The 19079-nt window shown below is 40.8% G+C and overlaps 1 protein-coding gene across 4 annotated transcripts in view; it reads right to left on the bottom strand.

Moving 5' to 3' along the window:
- Positions 1 to 5375: 5375 nt before the first annotated feature.
- The window catches only part of clcn2c (chloride channel 2c), a 677449-nt gene continuing 663745 nt past the window's right edge, over positions 5376 to 19079 (bottom strand). For all 4 annotated transcript variants that reach the window (XM_038815641.1, XM_038815642.1, XM_038815644.1 and 1 more), the window contains 2 exons: positions 8135 to 8221; positions 5376 to 6040 (listed from right to left, as the gene is read on the bottom strand). In XM_038815641.1, the coding sequence (XP_038671569.1) occupies positions 5846 to 6040; positions 8135 to 8221 (282 nt within the window). In that variant the 3' untranslated portion in view covers positions 5376 to 5845. The remainder of the gene's footprint in view (positions 6041 to 8134; positions 8222 to 19079) is intronic.

Genomic DNA, 19079 nt, shown 5'->3' with positions numbered 1-19079 from the left:
TTTCTGGAACATAGCCACTGGTACAAAGAGAGATTACTTAAGATCGAGAATATTTGCAACACTCAATCCCCATCTAATATTTACTTATATTTAGCAATCTTAGCAGTGTTTGCAAAACTGCAAACTTTCATATCTCTTGTGGATAAGTCTCCAGATTATCACTGCAACTCTCTTGTAAATCATATGTTCAATGTGTTACAATGCTCATCCGTTCTGAATTTAAATTACACTTAACAGATATTACAGGAGGAATTCTTAAAGAAAGTTGCAGAAAATAACCATGTATCTATGTTATATTGGATCTCATTTAATTATGGAAAGGACCTTTGTAATCATACAAAATACAGTTGAAAAACTAAATTCTATGAGAAATAAACTAAAATAAATGATACTGTAGAAGTTGAATTTTGTAATTTGAGATCATTAAAAGAAACCAGAAGACAACCACAATTACAGGTGGTACAATCAGAAACACACCTGTGGCTGGAAACCCATCCAAGTAATCTTTTGTACTCCAGTCTTGATTTTAGCACCACTCTCAAAATGCTGAAACATTTTCCTTTGCAATCAATGATACTTTTGAGAAAGGTGTAAATGAAATGATTGCTACAGCATAATCTGCAATTGCAGATTTCAACTCAATGCAAAAAGATGAATCTTGAGAAATGAGCAATTGTTGAGGACTTGAGTTGAGGTCAACAATATGAGTAGCTGATTTATCAAAGGTATCTGAACAAATGGGCTCTCGAGAGCCAGTGGTCTAAACAAATTCAAGTTTTAATTCCAGAATGCACGTTCATACAATTTAAGAGAAGTATGGAACAAAATAAAACCAGCAAAACCAAACCAGAAGTAGGGCCAAGGTTCCCAGGGATAAATTCTGCCCATTGTGGTTGCAGTGTCTGTTTCCATGTGCATTAGAGGGGCAGATCTGTACCAGGGAACCAGCAATTAAAATGAGGCTGGCGGTGCAACAGATAGGAAGGTTACTCCACACTATTAATCATGACTTGTAAACCTACCTAATTGCCCAACAGTAAGCATGCTTCCTATTGGGTCACTGCTGAATTGGTACAGTAGTTAGCTGTCAGTGGCTGAAGGATGTAGACGTAAGTGAATAGTGAGTAAGAAAGCAGCAAAGCAGGAACTTAGGCCTTATTTCTTATTTTACAGAAAGAAGTGAAGCAAACCAAAAATACCCCATATGAGTTTGGTTCAGTTTTCTCTGTTGGAATGATAGTTACCTACTAATTAAAACTGAGCATTCAAACTGTTCTTAGCAGTCAAATGGAAATGGCAAATATCCAATGAAAAATTAATAATTTCAGAGATATCACGGATAAGCCAAGCGCATGAGGATTCTGCTTGTGGGCTTCTTTCTAATGGCATTGATATACAAGATAAAAATTCAGGCAGGGCAGCAAAAAGGTAATAACTTGCTGAATAATAGGAGAAACACGAAATACACATAACTGGTTAAGCTCTGTGCAGATAATCATTACAATGAACACAAAATAATAGCCAAAGAAAAGGCAGCAGAAAGCAAAACCTTTCAGGACACATTACTGGCATTGAATTAATAATAAGAAGAAAATATATAAATGACATGCAATGTTTTAAATCAAATGTTTGGAGTCAATGTATTCATGGTGTGCCTCTAGATTATATTTGGGTAGATTTTAATGACATACCATTATTTCATTTCAAAAATTTCTATTTATCACATGCAACATTTCAGGACAACATGTCATATATCTGATGATTATGTAACTAATTTGTATTTAATTTACCGAATATGATAATTAATGCAAATATATTATTAGGTTATGAATGGGTATTTTGTTGACTCAATGTCTTTAAAACCAGAATCATGTGTAGAAATTTACTCCAATCAGAAGGATCCCTATTATCACTTTGTAAGTAACAATTCCAGGTCTAAATTATTTCAGGATTAACTCTGACGTGCCATTTTTTTGTGGCGATAATCTATCACAGACATTTAAACTAAGAAAATCTTCATTCTGGAAAAAAACTAATACAATTCTGAATACTTGGGCAGTCTTTAGTCAGAATTGTATTGGGGAGAAAATAAACAGCAATTGAATTAAGAGACTTTAAGTGCAGCGATGGTACTCCGTATTCAGCCAAGAGTAAAAACCAAGAGACAAACATATCACTGTAGAGAGGAACAGAGACAGGGAGAACAGAAACTTATTTGAAGAATTATAGCATGAGATTCATAGTATTGTCATTGGTCCATACATTGTACATTGCAAAAATATAAGGTGCATTTTTAACCAACAGCAGTAAATGCCTCTCATGTCTGAATTGCATAACTGAGAAACATCTATAGAATCTCTTATTAAAAATATGAAGTTTGCATTAATTGTAAGTTTAGATTGCTCATTTATAAGAACAAACTATTCCAGAACAAATGCTAATTTGTGTAATGATGCTGTCAAAAAGAATAGCAAGAGGTAGAAAAATAGAGGATATTCTCAATCAAACTTGAAAAAAGAATTCTCAAAGAATTACCACAAATGTATCGGATATGAGAAATAGCAATATAATATATCTTGTCTGCTATATAAAGGTAGTGTTTGGTTAGATTGCTAATTCAATCTGTATCTTTTTGCAGCATTGTCTGAAAAACTGCACAAATATTCAGTACTTTCAGAGGAGCCCTATAGTAATAATTGTAAAGCAGCTGTAGAACTAACATGCTGATTGCTATGGTTGTTCGTTCACTCATTAAACCCATGAAGGGTCTCTTTAATATGTGCCAAGGACACCCAGTGAAAGTTAACCGTTCTTTACACACAACAATTTGATAAAACCCATCAATGGCAAGAAGTCATCTTTAACACCCTAATTTAACCATCAGAATGCGCAGGAAACATTTTATTATAGTAACCTTTTATATTTAGGACATTTAACGATTTTATTGCTCATACTTCCACCCTGTGAATCTCTGTGCTGGGAGACATGCCCCACTGAATTTACCCCAAATGTCTCAACATCTCAACCTTAATGTTTTTGGAGTAAAGGTACTATTTGCTCAACTTTAATTCAGTTAATTTGTAAAGCTGAACTCTGCTGTTGACCTCGGAATTGTGTCATCCATGCACTCATTACATCCAAAAGTTTATAAAAGTCTGTTTCAGTCAAAAATAAAGAAGATTATTTACCAGTCGAACAATAATTTTAATCCCACATGGACTGATTTTTATCTTTTTCGATTGTACCATCAGTGCTATCAGTTGTCTTACTGCTTCCATGCATTATTTAACTTGTAAATAAATCAGACGTTTAGATTTAGCTTGAACAGAATAGCCCAGGCTTTGCGGTTAGTGGCAAAGTAACAGCACTGAACTTGAAGAAAAGTGCTCATAAAACTTTGTGGCATGAATTTTCCCTTTCTTAATGCCAGACGAATCTAACACCAAGTCCGGGGGAGGGGCGGGCAACAACGGTGCTATCATCAAGCAGGGTAAGAAGTTAATCACATTGAAGTATTCACACAGACAGAAAACTAGAAAGTAAAGTGCATTGAATTTTTCACTTCTTTATGATTTCCAGATAGGGAAATAAATGATTGAGACAAGCATATGAAATTGAGGTCAAAGATGAAATATCATAAACTTAAAAAGAAAATTAAAAACTAAATGATCATAATTGAGAATTTGACATTGAGCAAATATAATATTATTTTTTTCTGGAACAGTGAAGCCATTATGCAGTAATTATAACTTATTATGCTATTAAAAATACAGCTGTACCGGATTCACCAGGGCATAATTTTTTCAAGGGTATCTATCAATAGATTAAAAGAGTAAGATTTTGTTGGTTCAGTGATTTCTATCTCTTTACAGTCTTGGGGGACTTTGACAGCATAACCCTGGAATCACTGACAGCAACTTCTCAATGTCCACATTTAATTGCTCATGAGCAGACTCCAGATGTTGCTGTCGGTGTCAGATGAGCAATGACGGTGAATGCTGAAAATGTTGCCTTCAACACTACCGCAAAGTCTGGATCAGTAGTGTGATAGTATGATATATATTGCCTCAGGCAGAGCCAACTGCTGGTATATAATCAGGGGCAATTGTCACAGCAAGCAAAAGGATGCAGGTTTCTATTTCTATGAGACTTGATCTGCTTATGGAAGTGGGCCTCGTCTTCTGCTCTGAGTAGGTGCAAAATGTGCTGGCCGAAAACCAATTGAAAAAGCATTGAACACGAGTGACAATGGACTAATATTCAAATCTAAAATTGTTACCCAAAGCAGGATCTCACATGAAAAGTTAACACATGATAAATTACATCAGAAGCTGGACTTGAGCTGATTCCAGTTATACTAAGTAGCCCCTATAGTTTATTTATATGTTGTGAGTGTTTATCAACTGAGCTGGATGAACCAATCCAAGGAGGCTGATGGGAGCAGGTAATGAAAATGGACTTTCAATAATTCCATGTTCACTCTAACCTTGCAATAATCTTAAATTTCAGCATTTTTTGGTATGTTATACTTAATTATTCCAAAGGCACTAAAACATAAAGATATAAAAAAATACTGAGCAATGAATGTGAATATATTTCTCCATCAGAAATACTGAACTACAGAAAAGACACAATACACCACATTAAAATGGCCCATTACCAATAATATCTCTCATACTGTATGCACCCATCACCAAACCAACAATAGCACTCCAATATACATTTGCCAACTTACATTTGCATTGTTTAGAGATTGCATGGATTTTAAACAAAATGAATGTTTACATTTAAGGGCTTAAAATATGTTAGCTTGATCCAATGGCCAATGACTCTTCCCCTGGATACACAACATTATGAGGTATTAAGATTTAAACAGACCTGCTGCAATCGTTGTGGAACTGTGTTCCTTGAAATTCAGAGCAGAAATTACAATGGAAATGTTTTGGCATGGGCTGGAGCTGCTGTACAAACAGCAACCAGATAGACTTTCATTCGCAGAATTTAATAATGGGTAGGCAAAAAAAAAGACCATATATAAAACTGAAAAATAATGATCTTCATTACATTATTAGGCAGAGGCAGCTATATGTTACATAACCATGGCCTGAATACAACAGTTTCTTGCACATTAGCTGAGTGCATTCAAATAATATTGTGGACTGGCTGCTGTGCGGTTTCTATGCAAAAAAGAAAACTGCACAATAATACAGCTCATCCTATGGGTCTATTTACTAGTCGAACAATACGGCATAAGAATTGGCCTCGTACATCATTTCAGCAACACAGCACATTCCCAGATATCACTTCACCCATCCAGTTTAAATGCTGAACTCCAATTTCAAAGTAAATTTCCGAGTGCTTCTTCCACCCGTACCCCCCCCCCCCCCCCCCCCCCATGATACAAGCTGGCTTCGTAAACACTGACCACAAGCCTAGTTTTGATATCATTAGGACAATAATTGCTGAGAAATAAGTCTCCATATTAATTCCCAGTGGAAGTGAAATCATTTTGTCAACTGCTCCGTTTCCAAACTCAAAAACCCAGCACTTATTTTCAGAGTTTAACTTATCAATTCACAAATGAGCTTTCATACTAGTTTGAACAAAGGATATTTGCCAACATGAGCTGACCAGAAAAAGAACTCGAGAAGCCTGTCAACAAAATGTACAATCAGTGCTTTAAATTTCAACTTGAAATTACTCTATTGGTGAGAAGTGCAACATACCATTCCCAACACTTCTGACAATAGCTGAAAGAAAGATTTCATTTCCTCATCCAAAATCAAGTGCATTAAATGTGAATAGTGCAGTTATACTGAGGCAATTTGTTCCCTGCAAGGCTTGTTCAGTGTGATTTGTCATCTGTGTCTGATGGGCTGGATTCACGCGGAAGTGTAAGGCTCTCCCTTCTATCCCACAGCTTATGGATCTCTGTGGTGTCTGATTCACTGCTACTGTTGCCACTTTCCCTGAAACTAGCCAACGGTGGCCGCATCTTCACTCCTTTTGACGTGACCGACCCCTCAATGGCTTTTCTCAGCTGAAAAGATTTGAAGCAAAGAAAGAATTGAAAGATTTTTTACAAAACAATCAACTATATACAAGCCAGGATCACTTAATTAACACGGGCACATATACATTTTTACTAAATAGATAAGAACAATAAAAATTAAGACTAACTCGGGACAACAGTTATTTGTAAGTTACGAGGGCTTTCAGTCTTTTGAATAATTTTCTTTCTACCACCACCCACTTGTTAACATTACATTTTTAATTGCAAGCTTTTGATGCAGTCCTTTTTGTGGTGAACACATTGTGGGTTCAGTGTGCAGTTTACCAATGCATTCTCCCAATGGTACCAGGTTCAATGCATTTGGAAAATTAAATCTTATGCCAATTTGATTAGCATAAGAAATAATCTCAAGCATTGCCGCATGCATTAAATGATCTAGTGTTTAGTACATTTGTTTCTTAACATAATTTTTCATATGCAATGTCTCAAGTGCAAGTGACATTTGTGTTTTATACAGGGGCATTTTGGACTTCCCATGCAAAAACAATGCCAAAAGTAAGTTTTGGTGTTAGTGATAATATTAATTCTTAATTCTTGAGGGGGGACTTTCTGCAATTAAGTTGACATCACGAAATGTGGTCATTTAATAGAATACAAGTTCAAAATGATCCTTCAAATGTACCAACAGTAACAAAAAATATTTTGACTCTTCTCCAGGGATATTACATTGGCAACCTTAGGATTTGCACTGGAGATTAGAGATTCTCTTTCGCTTTGACTGGTGAGGATGGGGAGAGGAGAGTTTAAAATTTGAACCCTTGATAAACCAATGTTGAAGCTTGAGGCTGATTGCAATAAAGTCAGGTTGCTTGACACCCTATATTGGTTGAGCTGCAAAAGAGAGTGTCCCTTCAAATGTATAATGAGATATGTTTATTTTTCTGAAGGGTCAATATAACAAACAAAATAGTATAAACTGGACCTAATTTTAAACTCGCAAAGGAACCTGAAATGGTGCACCTTGAGTTACTTAACATTAAAAATTCAGCTTAGCACTAATAACATTAAACTTCAGTCTTTTCCATTCATGTATTTAAGGTGAATCAATCAGATGACACTTTCTCCCAGGGTGGGTTTGGGGAGACAATGGTGTAGTGGTATTGTCACTGGGCTAGCAATTCAGAGGCCTAGGCTGATTACTCTGGGGCATGAATTGTCATGAAAACCCATCTGGTTCACTGATGTCCTTTAGGGAAGGAAATCTGCCATCCTTACCTGGTCTGGCCTACATGTGATTCCAGATCCACAGCAATGTGATTGACCCTTTATTTATTTATTTTTTAAAGTGTACCCAATTCATTTTTTCAAATTAAGGGGTAATTTAGCATGGCCAATCCACCAATCACCTATACAGCACATATTTGGGTTGTGGGGGCGAAACCCACACAGACACAGGGAGAATGTGCAAACTCCACACGGACAGCGATCCAGAGCCAGGATCGAACCTGGGACCTCGGCGCCGGGAGGCAGCAGTGCCAACCCACTGCACCATTGTGCTGTCCCCTTGTGGTTGACCCTTAACTGTTCTCAAGGGCAATTAGGGATGGGCAATAAATTCCGGCCTTGCCAGCGATGTTCATCACCCATGAACAAATAAAAAGATGGCTGGGCTCTGTGCTCCCGACCCGGGAATGAAAACTCAGGCTATTGTTTTCTTTCTCCATCCCTCCTTGGTGATGGTTGGAGAGAGTTACCATTGTGGAATGTCAGTCCCTGAGTTGCATCGATGGATTAATTAATTAATTTTCAATTTGCTAACGTGACCAAGGAAGGCTGTAGTAAAGTCCATTTTGAAGGTGGGCTAATCTCCATTCTGTTCTACAAGATAACCTTGCTTGGTTGACTCATTCTTTTGATTTGCTTCCTGCATTTCCCATTCTTGCCCTCCAGTCAACACCTCTTGCAACAGAGCAGCGATATCATGAAATGTGGGGGAATCAAGAGAGCAACTCTACATCTTGCATTCTCTGAATGTGAATAGAGTTTAAACAGATATCCAGTCTGCACTCTTTACCGCAGACACTGAACTTCATCCTGTCAATAAAATGTAGAGTATCTCACCTCTTTAAGAGCTACCACTCCTATTAGCTTTCCAATGCTGGTGACGTAAGCATGGTTAAGTCCCAAGAGAGAGAACATGGTGTGAGTCTGGAAAGACATAAGTATCTTTGATTAGATGGCTGATTGCAATTCAACGTAGTGGTTCATATATCTAGTTAAACAAAAATTAACTCTTTAATACATCTTAATAACAGTTTTGCAACACTTAAATCATAATGCTGTTACATTGTTTTCATAGTGAAGTGTGAATCAATATTAATTTTTCCATGTGTTATTCAGGTTGTCAGCTACGGCCAGCCGAAAGATTTTTGCTGACGTTATTTTGGGAGAGAAATCAAGGAAAAAATTTATTTCACGAGGAAATAAAGTATCTTTGTCAGTCAGCATTTCTGAAGAATAAAGCAGACTCTGATGTTTTGGATGTGCAATCTTTATTAGAATTAATATTATTAATATTCTCATTAATCTTTAATTCTGTGAAGAGAAATATCATACTCTGTCTTTATAAATATTGCCTGGTCAGCTCTCGACTCCCAGAAAGTTCTGCTTTCATTTAAAGTTCTAGCATTTGCAGTTTTAACTTCTTATAAAAGAGACATTGGGCTGCATTTTGCAGGCCGCTTACAGATGGGAAAGCAGGTGGGTGGACATGTAAATGAAGGCACTGTGCCATCAGCGGTGTGGCCACTGGCCGTCTGCCCCAACCACGGTTTTATGAGCTGGAGAGGAGGCATTAGGTGGGTCACCTACCTGTGGCCCAATTGAGGTCCTTACGTGCGCAGTTCATGCCCAAATAAGGGCCTTACCTCACTGCCATTCTGAGTTAAATGCGGCAGGCGAGGCCAATGTTCAATGTGCAACCCAACATGTTTAAGCCTGTGGGCTGCTGACCTGTTAAGGCAGGGTGGGGGTGCCTCTTACTGGAGCCCTGGTGTCACTTGGCGACCCCTCCCCACTGTTTTATCTCATCATGCCCACCATTCTGACTGCCCTAAACAACATGCCCCCCTGTACCCCACAGACCTCACAAGCTGGGGCCTGTCTGCCTAACCTCCACAAGTTCCTGAACATATTTGAATGTCCAAGTCCACAACTGAATTTTTTTTTCATTCTTTCATGGGATGAGGGCACCGCTTTCTAGGCCAGCCTTTCTAATAGCCCAACCCTAATTGCCCTTGGGCAGATAGTGGTGAGCTACCTTCTTAAAACACTGCAGTCCTTGTGGTGTAGGTACACCTATAGTTAGGGATGGAGTTCCAGGATTTTGATCCAGTGACAGTGGAGGAATGGCGATATGTTTCCAAGACAGTCTTGGTGAGTTGTGGCAGAGCATCTTGTAGATGGTACACACGTCTGCTACTGCGCACTGCTGGCGGAGGGAGTGGATGTTGAAGATGGTGTATGGGGTGTCAATCAAATGGGATGTTTTGTCCTGTATGATGTTCAGCTTCTTGAGTGTTGTTGGAGAAGCACTCATCCAGGCAAGTGGAAAGCATTCCATTACATTCCTGACTTGTGCCTTTGGGGAGTCAGACGGTGACTACCACCTCCTTGGCCCACTTCAAGTACTGGCTGCTTGTGACACAGATTTGCAGAGCTTCTGCCTTCTGGTTGGCAATCTCTATGAGGTGGGACTTCTCCTGGAGGTGGACAAAGTCCCACCTCATGCTAATTAAAGGCCATCACATGAAAGGTTAAAGCAGGAAGAACTATCTAAGCGAGGTGGGCTCACCCCCAACATTTAAGCTGGGTGCAGCGAGCCAATCCTCAGGGTGCAATCCAGTATGGAATCAATTGAAACATATCTGGGCTGACTGTCATTTTAAGGCGCTTCTGCTGATTACAAAGAAAAAAGAACACAGTTAAGTACATCAGCAGGTCTGGCAGCATCTGTGGAGAGAGAAACAGTATGAATGTTTTGGGTCCAATATGACTCTTTCCAAAGAGTTAGTATGATTGAGGTTTGGCTATCTAACAGGAAACAGAATTGGAATAAATTGATCATTTTCAGGTCGGCAACCTGGGGAGTGCTGGGGTCTCAACTTTTTGATCTATATTAATGATTTGGATGAAAGGTCTGAGTGTATTGTAACCACATTTACTAACAATACAAAGATAGGCAATAAAACAAGGTGTGAAGAAGACAAAGACACAGGCTTCTGTCTAGGGTTAGGGATGCAGTGTTGGGAGATTACCTGGCTTGGCAAACCCAAATTTAAAAAATGTCTGGCCGCAGGTCACCTTTTCGGTCGGGTGGTGGGGGAGGGGTGCTGAAATAGGAGTCAGGGTGGTTAAATATATGAATAATAATAATAATAATAATAAAAAGCATCCTTCCAGCCTTAAACCCTCACCCCCCAAACTCCAATATAAAAAAATGTATGTCAACCCATGCCCCCCACTTACTCCATCGCCCCTCACACTCCCTATGCCAACCCATTTCCCTCTACCCACCCCTACTGCCCACATATCCTCTCAGCCAACAGTGCCCTTCTACCCCACTATGTTAACGCAGTCCCTACCCATCCTCCTTTGTCCCTACATTCTCCATGCCAACTTACCTAGTGTCCTTAGACAGCTCCTTGACAGCTTTAACATTACCTGAACAGGTCTGGCAGCTTTGATGCTTCCTGGATAGCTTTGACAGCTGGATAGCTCTAATGGGTTTGTGCTCAAAAAGTGCACTTCACCTTTGACAATCTGAAATGGTGCCATACTTCTCCCAAAGACATCCCAGGTCACTACCTGAAGAGGTACTGTGCCTCTCCAAAGGGATACCCTGGCTATCCAAACAAATGCACCAGGTTTCAATTTCCTTTTACCTGCACATTCTTGCTTTCACACTCCTGGCCTTCCAAAAGCCCACTTCACTGGAGGTAGCTGGTGATTTAAATGGCCAGCTACCTCAATGGCCAGCGTTATTGCAAGTGGGTGGAATTTAAATGTGGGGAAGTCTTCCAACAATAGCACTGGGCATTGGTAAGACCACATCTCGAGTACTGTGAAGAGCTTTAGTTGCTATTGTGAAGGGATATGCTTGAATTGGAAGCAATTCACAGAAGGTTAATTGGGCTGCAGCCTGGGATGAAAAGCCTGCCTTATGAGGAAAGATTGGGCCGATAATCATTGGAGTTTAGAAGAATAAGAAGTGATTTTGTTTAAAAATATACAACTCTGAGGGAGCTTGACAGGGGAGATGCTTGTTCTTCTGGGAGAACCTCGCACTAGTGGCCACAATTTAAAAATACTTGGTCTCCTATTTAAGATGGAAATGAGGAGGAATTTCTTCTCACCGTGTCTGCGTGGGTTTCACCTCCACCCAAAGATGTGCAGGGTAGGTGCACTGCCCACACCAAATTGCCCCTTAATTGGAAAAAAATGATTGGGTACTCTAAATTTATTTTTAAAATTATAGGCTAATTTGCTAGAGTTCTCCAAAAATGTAACAAACCAAGCGGATAATGGGGATCCAGTAGATGTAGTGTATCTGGACTTCCGGAAGGCATTTGATAAGGTGTCGCTGAAAAGGTTAATAATAAGTGTTATGGTGACCACAAAGGATATAAGGGATCATCAATAGATCTCCCCATGGGCTTTGTGGAATAAGAATTCCCCTATTGAGTGGGTGGACGTTTGGCCAATAGGAAATGCATGACTGGGGTTTAATACCGGCCTTGCCGCTCGAGCCGGTATATCACTAGGTTTCCGGGCTGGGACGCAAGTATTGTAAGCTGTGGACATTTTTGTTACTTTAATAAAGGGCGTTATCGTTAGAAGACTGCAAAGTTATTACAACAATGTAATATCACAGGGGGTTGGGGAAATTTATTAGCTTGGATAGAAGACTGGCTCGCCTACAGAAAGGAGAGAGTTGGGATAAATGGTTCTTTTTCTGGGTGGTAAGATGTAACTAGTGGGGTCTCACCACAGGGTTCGGTCCTAATGCCCCAACTATTTACAATACATATTAATAACTTAGATGTTGGGATAGAAGGTTCTATACCAAATTTGCAGATGGCGCTACAATGGGTGGGATAGTAAGTTGCAATGAGGAAATAAGAAATTTACAAATGGATATGGATAGATGGGCCAATATCTGGCAGATGGAGTTTACTGTGTACAAGTGTGAGTTTATCCATTTTGATTGGAAAAATAAAAAGATAACTTGTTATCTAAATAGAAAGATCTAAATAGAGAGAAACGCCAGAGTGCTTTGATGTGGCTGGATCTGGGTGTCCGCATGCATGAATCGCAGAAAAATAGTATGCAGGTATAGCAGGTGATAAGGAAGGCAAATTGAATTTTGGCATTTATTCCTCACGGAATAGAATATAAATGTAGGGAAATGTTGCTGCAATTTAAAAAGGCATGAGTGAGATCGCACATGGAGCATGGTGTACAGTTTGGTCCTCTTGCTTGAGGAGGGATGTAGTTGCATTGGAGTCAGTTCAGAGGAGGTTCAGAGAAGGTTCACTAGATTGATTCCAGAGATGAGGGATTTGTCTTATGAAGAGAGTTGAGCAGTTTAGGCCTATACTTTCTTGAGTTTAGAAGAATGAGAGAAGAACTAATTGAGGTGTGTCAAATGATGAAAAGTGTTGACAAAGTAGACGTAGAGCGGATGCTTCCTCTTGTGGGGAAATCTGAAATTAGAGGTCATAGTTTTAGGATAAGGAGTAGCAGATTTAAAACATGAGATGAGAAGAAATTACTTATCTCAAATCGGTAGAATTCACTACCCCAGAATGTGGTGGATGCCGGGATTTTGAGTAAATTTAAGGAGGAGATAGACAGATTTTTAATTAGGGATAGGTTGAAAGATTATGGAGAACGGGCAGGAAAGTGGAGCTGAGGCCGAGAGGACATCAGCCACGATCGTATTGAATGGCCGAGTGGGCTTGAGGAGCTGAATTGCCTACTCCTGCCGCTCGTTCTTAAGTTCTTTAAGTTACGGTGCAGAAGGAGGTCATTTGGCCCATTGTGTCTGCGTCAGCTTTCCAGACGAACATTATGGATCAGTGCCAACCCCCTGCCATTTCCCCATACCCCTGCATAAATCAGCAAGAAAAAAGAAAAAAGTGGAATTGTGCCTGTTGAATTTTTCTGTACACGAGGTGCACTATAGAAATGTATGTTGGCCTTAAATGTAGATTTCATAAGAGCTCCAAAAACCAAATGTAACATTGTTGTGGCTCAAGCTTTGTACAGTATTAATAAATATAATGAACCGTGAACATTTTGAAGCATCACCACTATGGTGACAGACGTGAACTGTATATGATTGATTCACATTCACTTATCCGTTCAAATATTCCCATCAAGATGCAAGGAGCTGCAGAGTTAATGGTTATATTATTCAATAAGGAATCATTCCTACAATGTGACTAGCTGCTAGTTCGCACAACAATATTCTCACTTGTAGATTTTTTCCACAAGTCACCTGCAAATCTGCATATTCTAATGATATCACAGTGGGTTCTTCATTACAATGAAAAATGGACATTTGAGTCTATTTTGCAACAGAGGGCATATTATTAATTTTCTTCTTCAATAGCCTCTCAGTATCATTCACACTTCAACTTTTCTATGACAACCTGAATTATCTGGCAGATGGAACACCTCAAATGTAAGTGATGGAAATATCATCTACCTCCGAATGTAATGAAAACTAAAATGGCACTGAATCCATAAATAAAAATACATTTCTTGTTTATCATTTTGGATCCTGTAAAGGCAGGAAAAGCGGCTACACTGTAGAAGGAATGTCACATAAGGTGCAACAGTAAGGACACTTCCGAGATAATAAAATATTAAGGATTATTAATAACCCTTCATCAGACTGAGATAATTACAGTGCTCTGACTAATCATCTCTGTGAATTGTTGCCATGCTGTTTTACTAATTCTGAGATCAATATTTTAACATTAACATCTGGTTCTGAAGACATTGCGGCTTACTGAACTGACTAATCATACAATGTCACATGAAATTTCAGGCAGTGGTCTTAACAGAATCAATTGTGCATGTTGCGTTTGGTGATAAGATAGGTGGAAATGATTAAAACTGTGCTGTTGAGTGTGATGCAAAGAAAACAGTGCATCAATCAATTTCTCAATTTATTTACATTGTATACTCAACCCTCTGTGGAAACAAACACCATGTTACTTTATTATCTTCCTCTTAAATATTTATGACAGTCGTTCTACATAGCATTATTTGCAATGTTATTGCACAACATGATGAATATCGTGCCCACTGCAGCAACTCATACTCACAAATCAGAGATTAAAACAATGAGACAGCAACCTCCATGCTGCTTACATTATCAATTATCCACATTAAGGCAATTACTTTTACTTGCAACGGTGTTTGTCAAAAACCACAGGGAAACTGCATCCCTTCTTCTACTGTGCAATTTCAATGCTTTTATATTCGATACAACTGCCTATAATTTTCAATCACAATTGCATATTTCACATCAGAAATGAAACATGCATTCAACCCCAGCAGGATTTAAAAAATGTGAGCAGATTCTGTCAAAGAATCCTTTATATTTTTCTGAGAAGAAATGTCTTAATGATAGTTACAGCAGCTATATATGCCAGTGAAAATACAAACAGAAAAGTCTTGACCACCATGATCCTGAGTGTGCATTGCATCAGTCCTCAGTACATCCTTCAGCATGCAATGAAAGAACATTGCAAAAACTCACCAGGAAAACTCCTTTAGACATGGCTAAAGGGAACCAATGGGAGCCAGTTATCTCAGTTGACCAGATGGCTATATAACAAAGTAAAATACTGCGGATGCTGGAAATCTGAATTAAGAACAGAAAAGTGCCGGGGAGGAGACAGAAAGAGAGTTAATGGGAGCGGTTTAACAGGAACGTTTCTCAGTGTCATTTGATGTGGGTTTTGCTGGGAGCTCTGCCGGCGAGTTCCCCACTGCTATCTAACGACATTTAGTCACTTTTTTGGGCCCTGGGAGTTTCTCACCGGTTCAGCCCACACTTAGAATTTGTTTAATCACTAGAGAGCTGAACTCAGAGATCAGGACGCCATTTTGAAAGGGTGCCCGATCTCTCAGTGAGCTTGTGGGTCCTCCACACCCGTCACCTATGGGTAATGTGTTACCACCCACATACATGGGTACTAGCCCCCTCCTCCCTCCCCACCCAAGTTAGGAGATCCCACACACTCTTAGAGGCTCCCCCTTCCAGGACTCCCACCCACACCCCAACCTCCCAGGGGTCCCTTCCTACCTGCCCTTCATCACAGATCTCTGAAGGTTGCCGCTCAAGTGGATAGAGCCATGAAGAAGGCCTATAGTGTGTTAGCCTTTATTAACAAGGGGCTTGAGTTTAAGAGCCGCGGGGTTATGCTGCAACTGTACATGACCCTGGTGAGACCACATTTGGAGTATTGTGTGCAGTTCTGGTCACCTCATTATAGGAAGGATGTGGAAGCATTGGAAAGGGTGCAAAGGAGATTTACCAGGATGCTGCCTGGTTTGCAGGATAGGTCTCATGTGGAAAGGTTGAGGGCTTTTCTCTTTGGAGTGGAGGAAGATGAGAGGCGACTTAATAGAGGTTTATAAGATGATGACGGGGATAGATAGAATGGACGTTCAGAGACTATTTCCTCGGGTGCATGTAGCTGTACAAGGGGGGCATAACTATAAGATTCGGGGTGGGAGATATAGGAGGGATGTCCGAGGTAGGTTCTTTATTCAGAGAGTGGTTAGAGTGTGGAATGGACTGCTTGTTGTGATAGTGGAGTCGGACACTTTAGGAACTTTCAAGCGGTTTTTGGATAGGCACATGGAGCACACCAGAATGACAGGGAGTGGGATAGCTTGATCTTGGTTTCGGACAATGCTCGGCACAACATCGAGGGACGAAGGGCCTGTTCTGTTCTGTTCTATGTTCTATGTCTATGTTCTATCCTTTATACCCTCTCTCCACCCTCCTTTCATGGGCATGGCCCCGCTCGGGCCCTGACACTTGACAGTGCCAAGGTGCCCACATTCCAGGGGGAGGACCAGGGGGCCAACCTGCCTGATCCCTGAGCACTCAGGGGCCTCTGTTGGCCTAGGAGCCACCCAGGTGCCGTTCTGCTTTGTCCATGTTTGTGTGGATCAGTACTGAACGGTGCCAGGCTGCGGCCTCCCTGGCGAGGCCGGTAAACCCCTGGAGGCCGGAAGGTACCGGTTAGGTAGGCCTTAAGTTGGTTTAAGGCCTACTTGCCTGAGCACGACTTGGTCCCGCTCATTACGGGTCGGTCTTCTGATCCCGAAGCCTCGTGGGACTTGGGTAAATCCCGTGAGGCGTCGTGGCTGTCGGGAAGCGCTTGGAAGGCTTCACCCAGGATCTACTGACCAGACCTTGCTCCCATTAGGGTGCAATGTGGCTGGTAGATCGCACCCAATGTTTTGAGTCCAAATAACTGACTCTCTTTGAAGTCTAAGGAAATGTTCCAAAGAAGAGCCTCACGGTAGCATGGTGGTTAGCATCAATGCTTCACAGCTCCAGGGTCCCAGGTTCGATTCCCGGCTGGGTCACTGTCTGTGTGGAGTCTGCACGTCCTCCCCGTGTGTGCGTGGGTTTCCTCCGGGTGCTCCGGTTTCCTCCCACAGTCCAAAGATGTGCGGGTTAGGTGGATTGGCCATGCTAAATTGCCCGTAGTGTAAGGTTAATGGGGGGATTGTTGGGTTACGGGTATACGGGTTACGTGGGTTTAAGTGGGGTGATCATTGCTCGGCACAACATCGAGGGCCGAAGGGCCTGTTCTGTGCTGTACTGTTCTATGTTCTAAGAGTCATTCATGATGGACTTGAAATGGTAACTTTGTTTCTCTCCACAGATGCTACCAGGCCTGCTGAGATTTTCAAGCATTTACGGTTTTTATTATGGTTCGATAGTTAGTATATTTTATCAGATTAATGCAATGGCATGTGGTCTGATCTCTATTTTAGCCGAGGTAGCTTCAAGGCCTACTTCCTTACCCTACCTCTAGGAAACAAATCAAAGCTGCTTGGTATGGGATCGGCAAATAATCGCAAGGATCTGCCTGTGGGCAGAGAACTCACGAAGAAGAAAGGAAATATTAAGCAATTATAACTATTGCAATTAAAAGCAAAATAACTGCAGATGCTGGAATTCTGAAACAAGAATGGAAAAGGCTGGAGCTAACAACAATCAGGTAGTATCTGTAGAGGGAAGAAACCGATCCTTTGATCCCCGGATAGTTGTATCCCAGAGGAAGCCCCTAAGATGTACTTATGGGACACCCTTGAAGTCCTCATGCAATACGCATACCGCCGCAACCGGTCCACAACAGACACCATTTCCCTGGGCTTACACTCACCCCTAGAGCACCTCGACAATGAGGATTCCTACATCAGACTCCAATTAATGACTACAGCTCCGCCTTCAACACCATAATCCCAAGCTCATACCAAAGCTCCAAAACCTACGACTAGCTTCCTCACTCCGTAACTGGATCCTCAACTTTCTGACCCACAGACCACAATCAGTAAGAATAAACAACAACACCTCCTCAATACCGGGGCCCCGCAAGGCTGTGTACTTAGCCCCCTACTATACTCCCTGTACACACACGACTGCATGGCAAAATTTGGATCCAACTCCATTCACAAGTTTGCTGACGATACGACCATAGTGGGCCGGATATTGAATAACGACGAGTCAGTATACAGGAGGGATATAGAGAAACTAGTGGAGTGGTGCAACAACAATAATATCTCCCTCAATGGCAGCAAAACTAAAGAGCTGGTCATTGACTTCAGGAAGCAAAGTACTGTACACACCACTGTCAGCATCAACGGGGCTGAGATGGAGATGGTTAGCAGTTTCAAATTCCTAGGGCCACACATCACCAAAAATCTATCCTGGCCCACCCACGTTGACGCTCACAGAAAAATACTTTTCACTGTACCTCGGTACACGTGACAATAAACAAATCCAACAATCCAATCCAACATTAAAAAAAATGCATTTAGTTTAATCCATCATGCAATGACTGCACAGACAGTATCCAGGAAGTTCAGACTTCCAATCGCCAATTCCCATTGTGCTTGGAAATCTCGGAGTTAAAGTTGAGTAGTTAACCAGGAAAGTTTAGAATGATGAAAACCAGTTTTAATTCCTGGGAAGCTATACCAAAACCCTCCGACTCCCCCCTGGACTCCCCTGATTTCCTGACTACCGCCCCCCCCCCAATTCACTTTCTCCCCTCACCCACGTATCTGCCAACCTACCTCCTCATTCACTTACTTTGGCCCGATGCTTTGGGGACAGGCCCTTTTTCCAAACCAAGTAATGGTGGAGAAGTGGGCTTAAGTTGGGTTCTCTTTCCAAGGGCCAGTGCTGACTGGATGGGCCAAATGGCCTCCTTCTGCACTGAGGGATTCTATAGAAATGTCTTCCTGCCCCCTGTAGTATTCAAGTTAAAAAAAGAACATCTATCCAATGTTAAAACTCCGATTACACCTTGATTTTGAAGATTTCTTCAAATAACATTTTCACCGTTACTACCTGGTGAAATTAGTGGAGCATGCCCATTGTCTTTATTACAACAATAAACACAACGGAAACATCCTTAACTGGCTGTGAAGGATTTTTGGACATTTTCAGGTTGTGAAAAGTGCTGCATTTGTCAAAGTTTCAAAGGGGTAAACATCAGATGGGTTCTGCACCAGAGAGGTGATTTATTCAACCGTGTCCGATGGTAAAGGTAAGAATTGTTTCAAATTTGTCAAAAAATAAGATCCAGTTTCTGGTTAATTGCATAGTCACGCAAAATAGTACCAATCTTCCAGATGAAATGCTTCATTGAAAATCATTTTGAAATGCAATAATTAATTTTCAAATATATCTAATTAAAATTCTAATTGCCTTTAATGAGGTAAAATGGGATAATGCTTA

This window comes from Scyliorhinus canicula, chromosome 13 (assembly GCF_902713615.1).
Source record: "Scyliorhinus canicula chromosome 13, sScyCan1.1, whole genome shotgun sequence".
In the NCBI taxonomy this organism is placed as follows: domain Eukaryota; kingdom Metazoa; phylum Chordata; class Chondrichthyes; order Carcharhiniformes; family Scyliorhinidae; genus Scyliorhinus; species Scyliorhinus canicula.
This window is presented reverse-complemented; position numbering and strand designations above follow the sequence as displayed.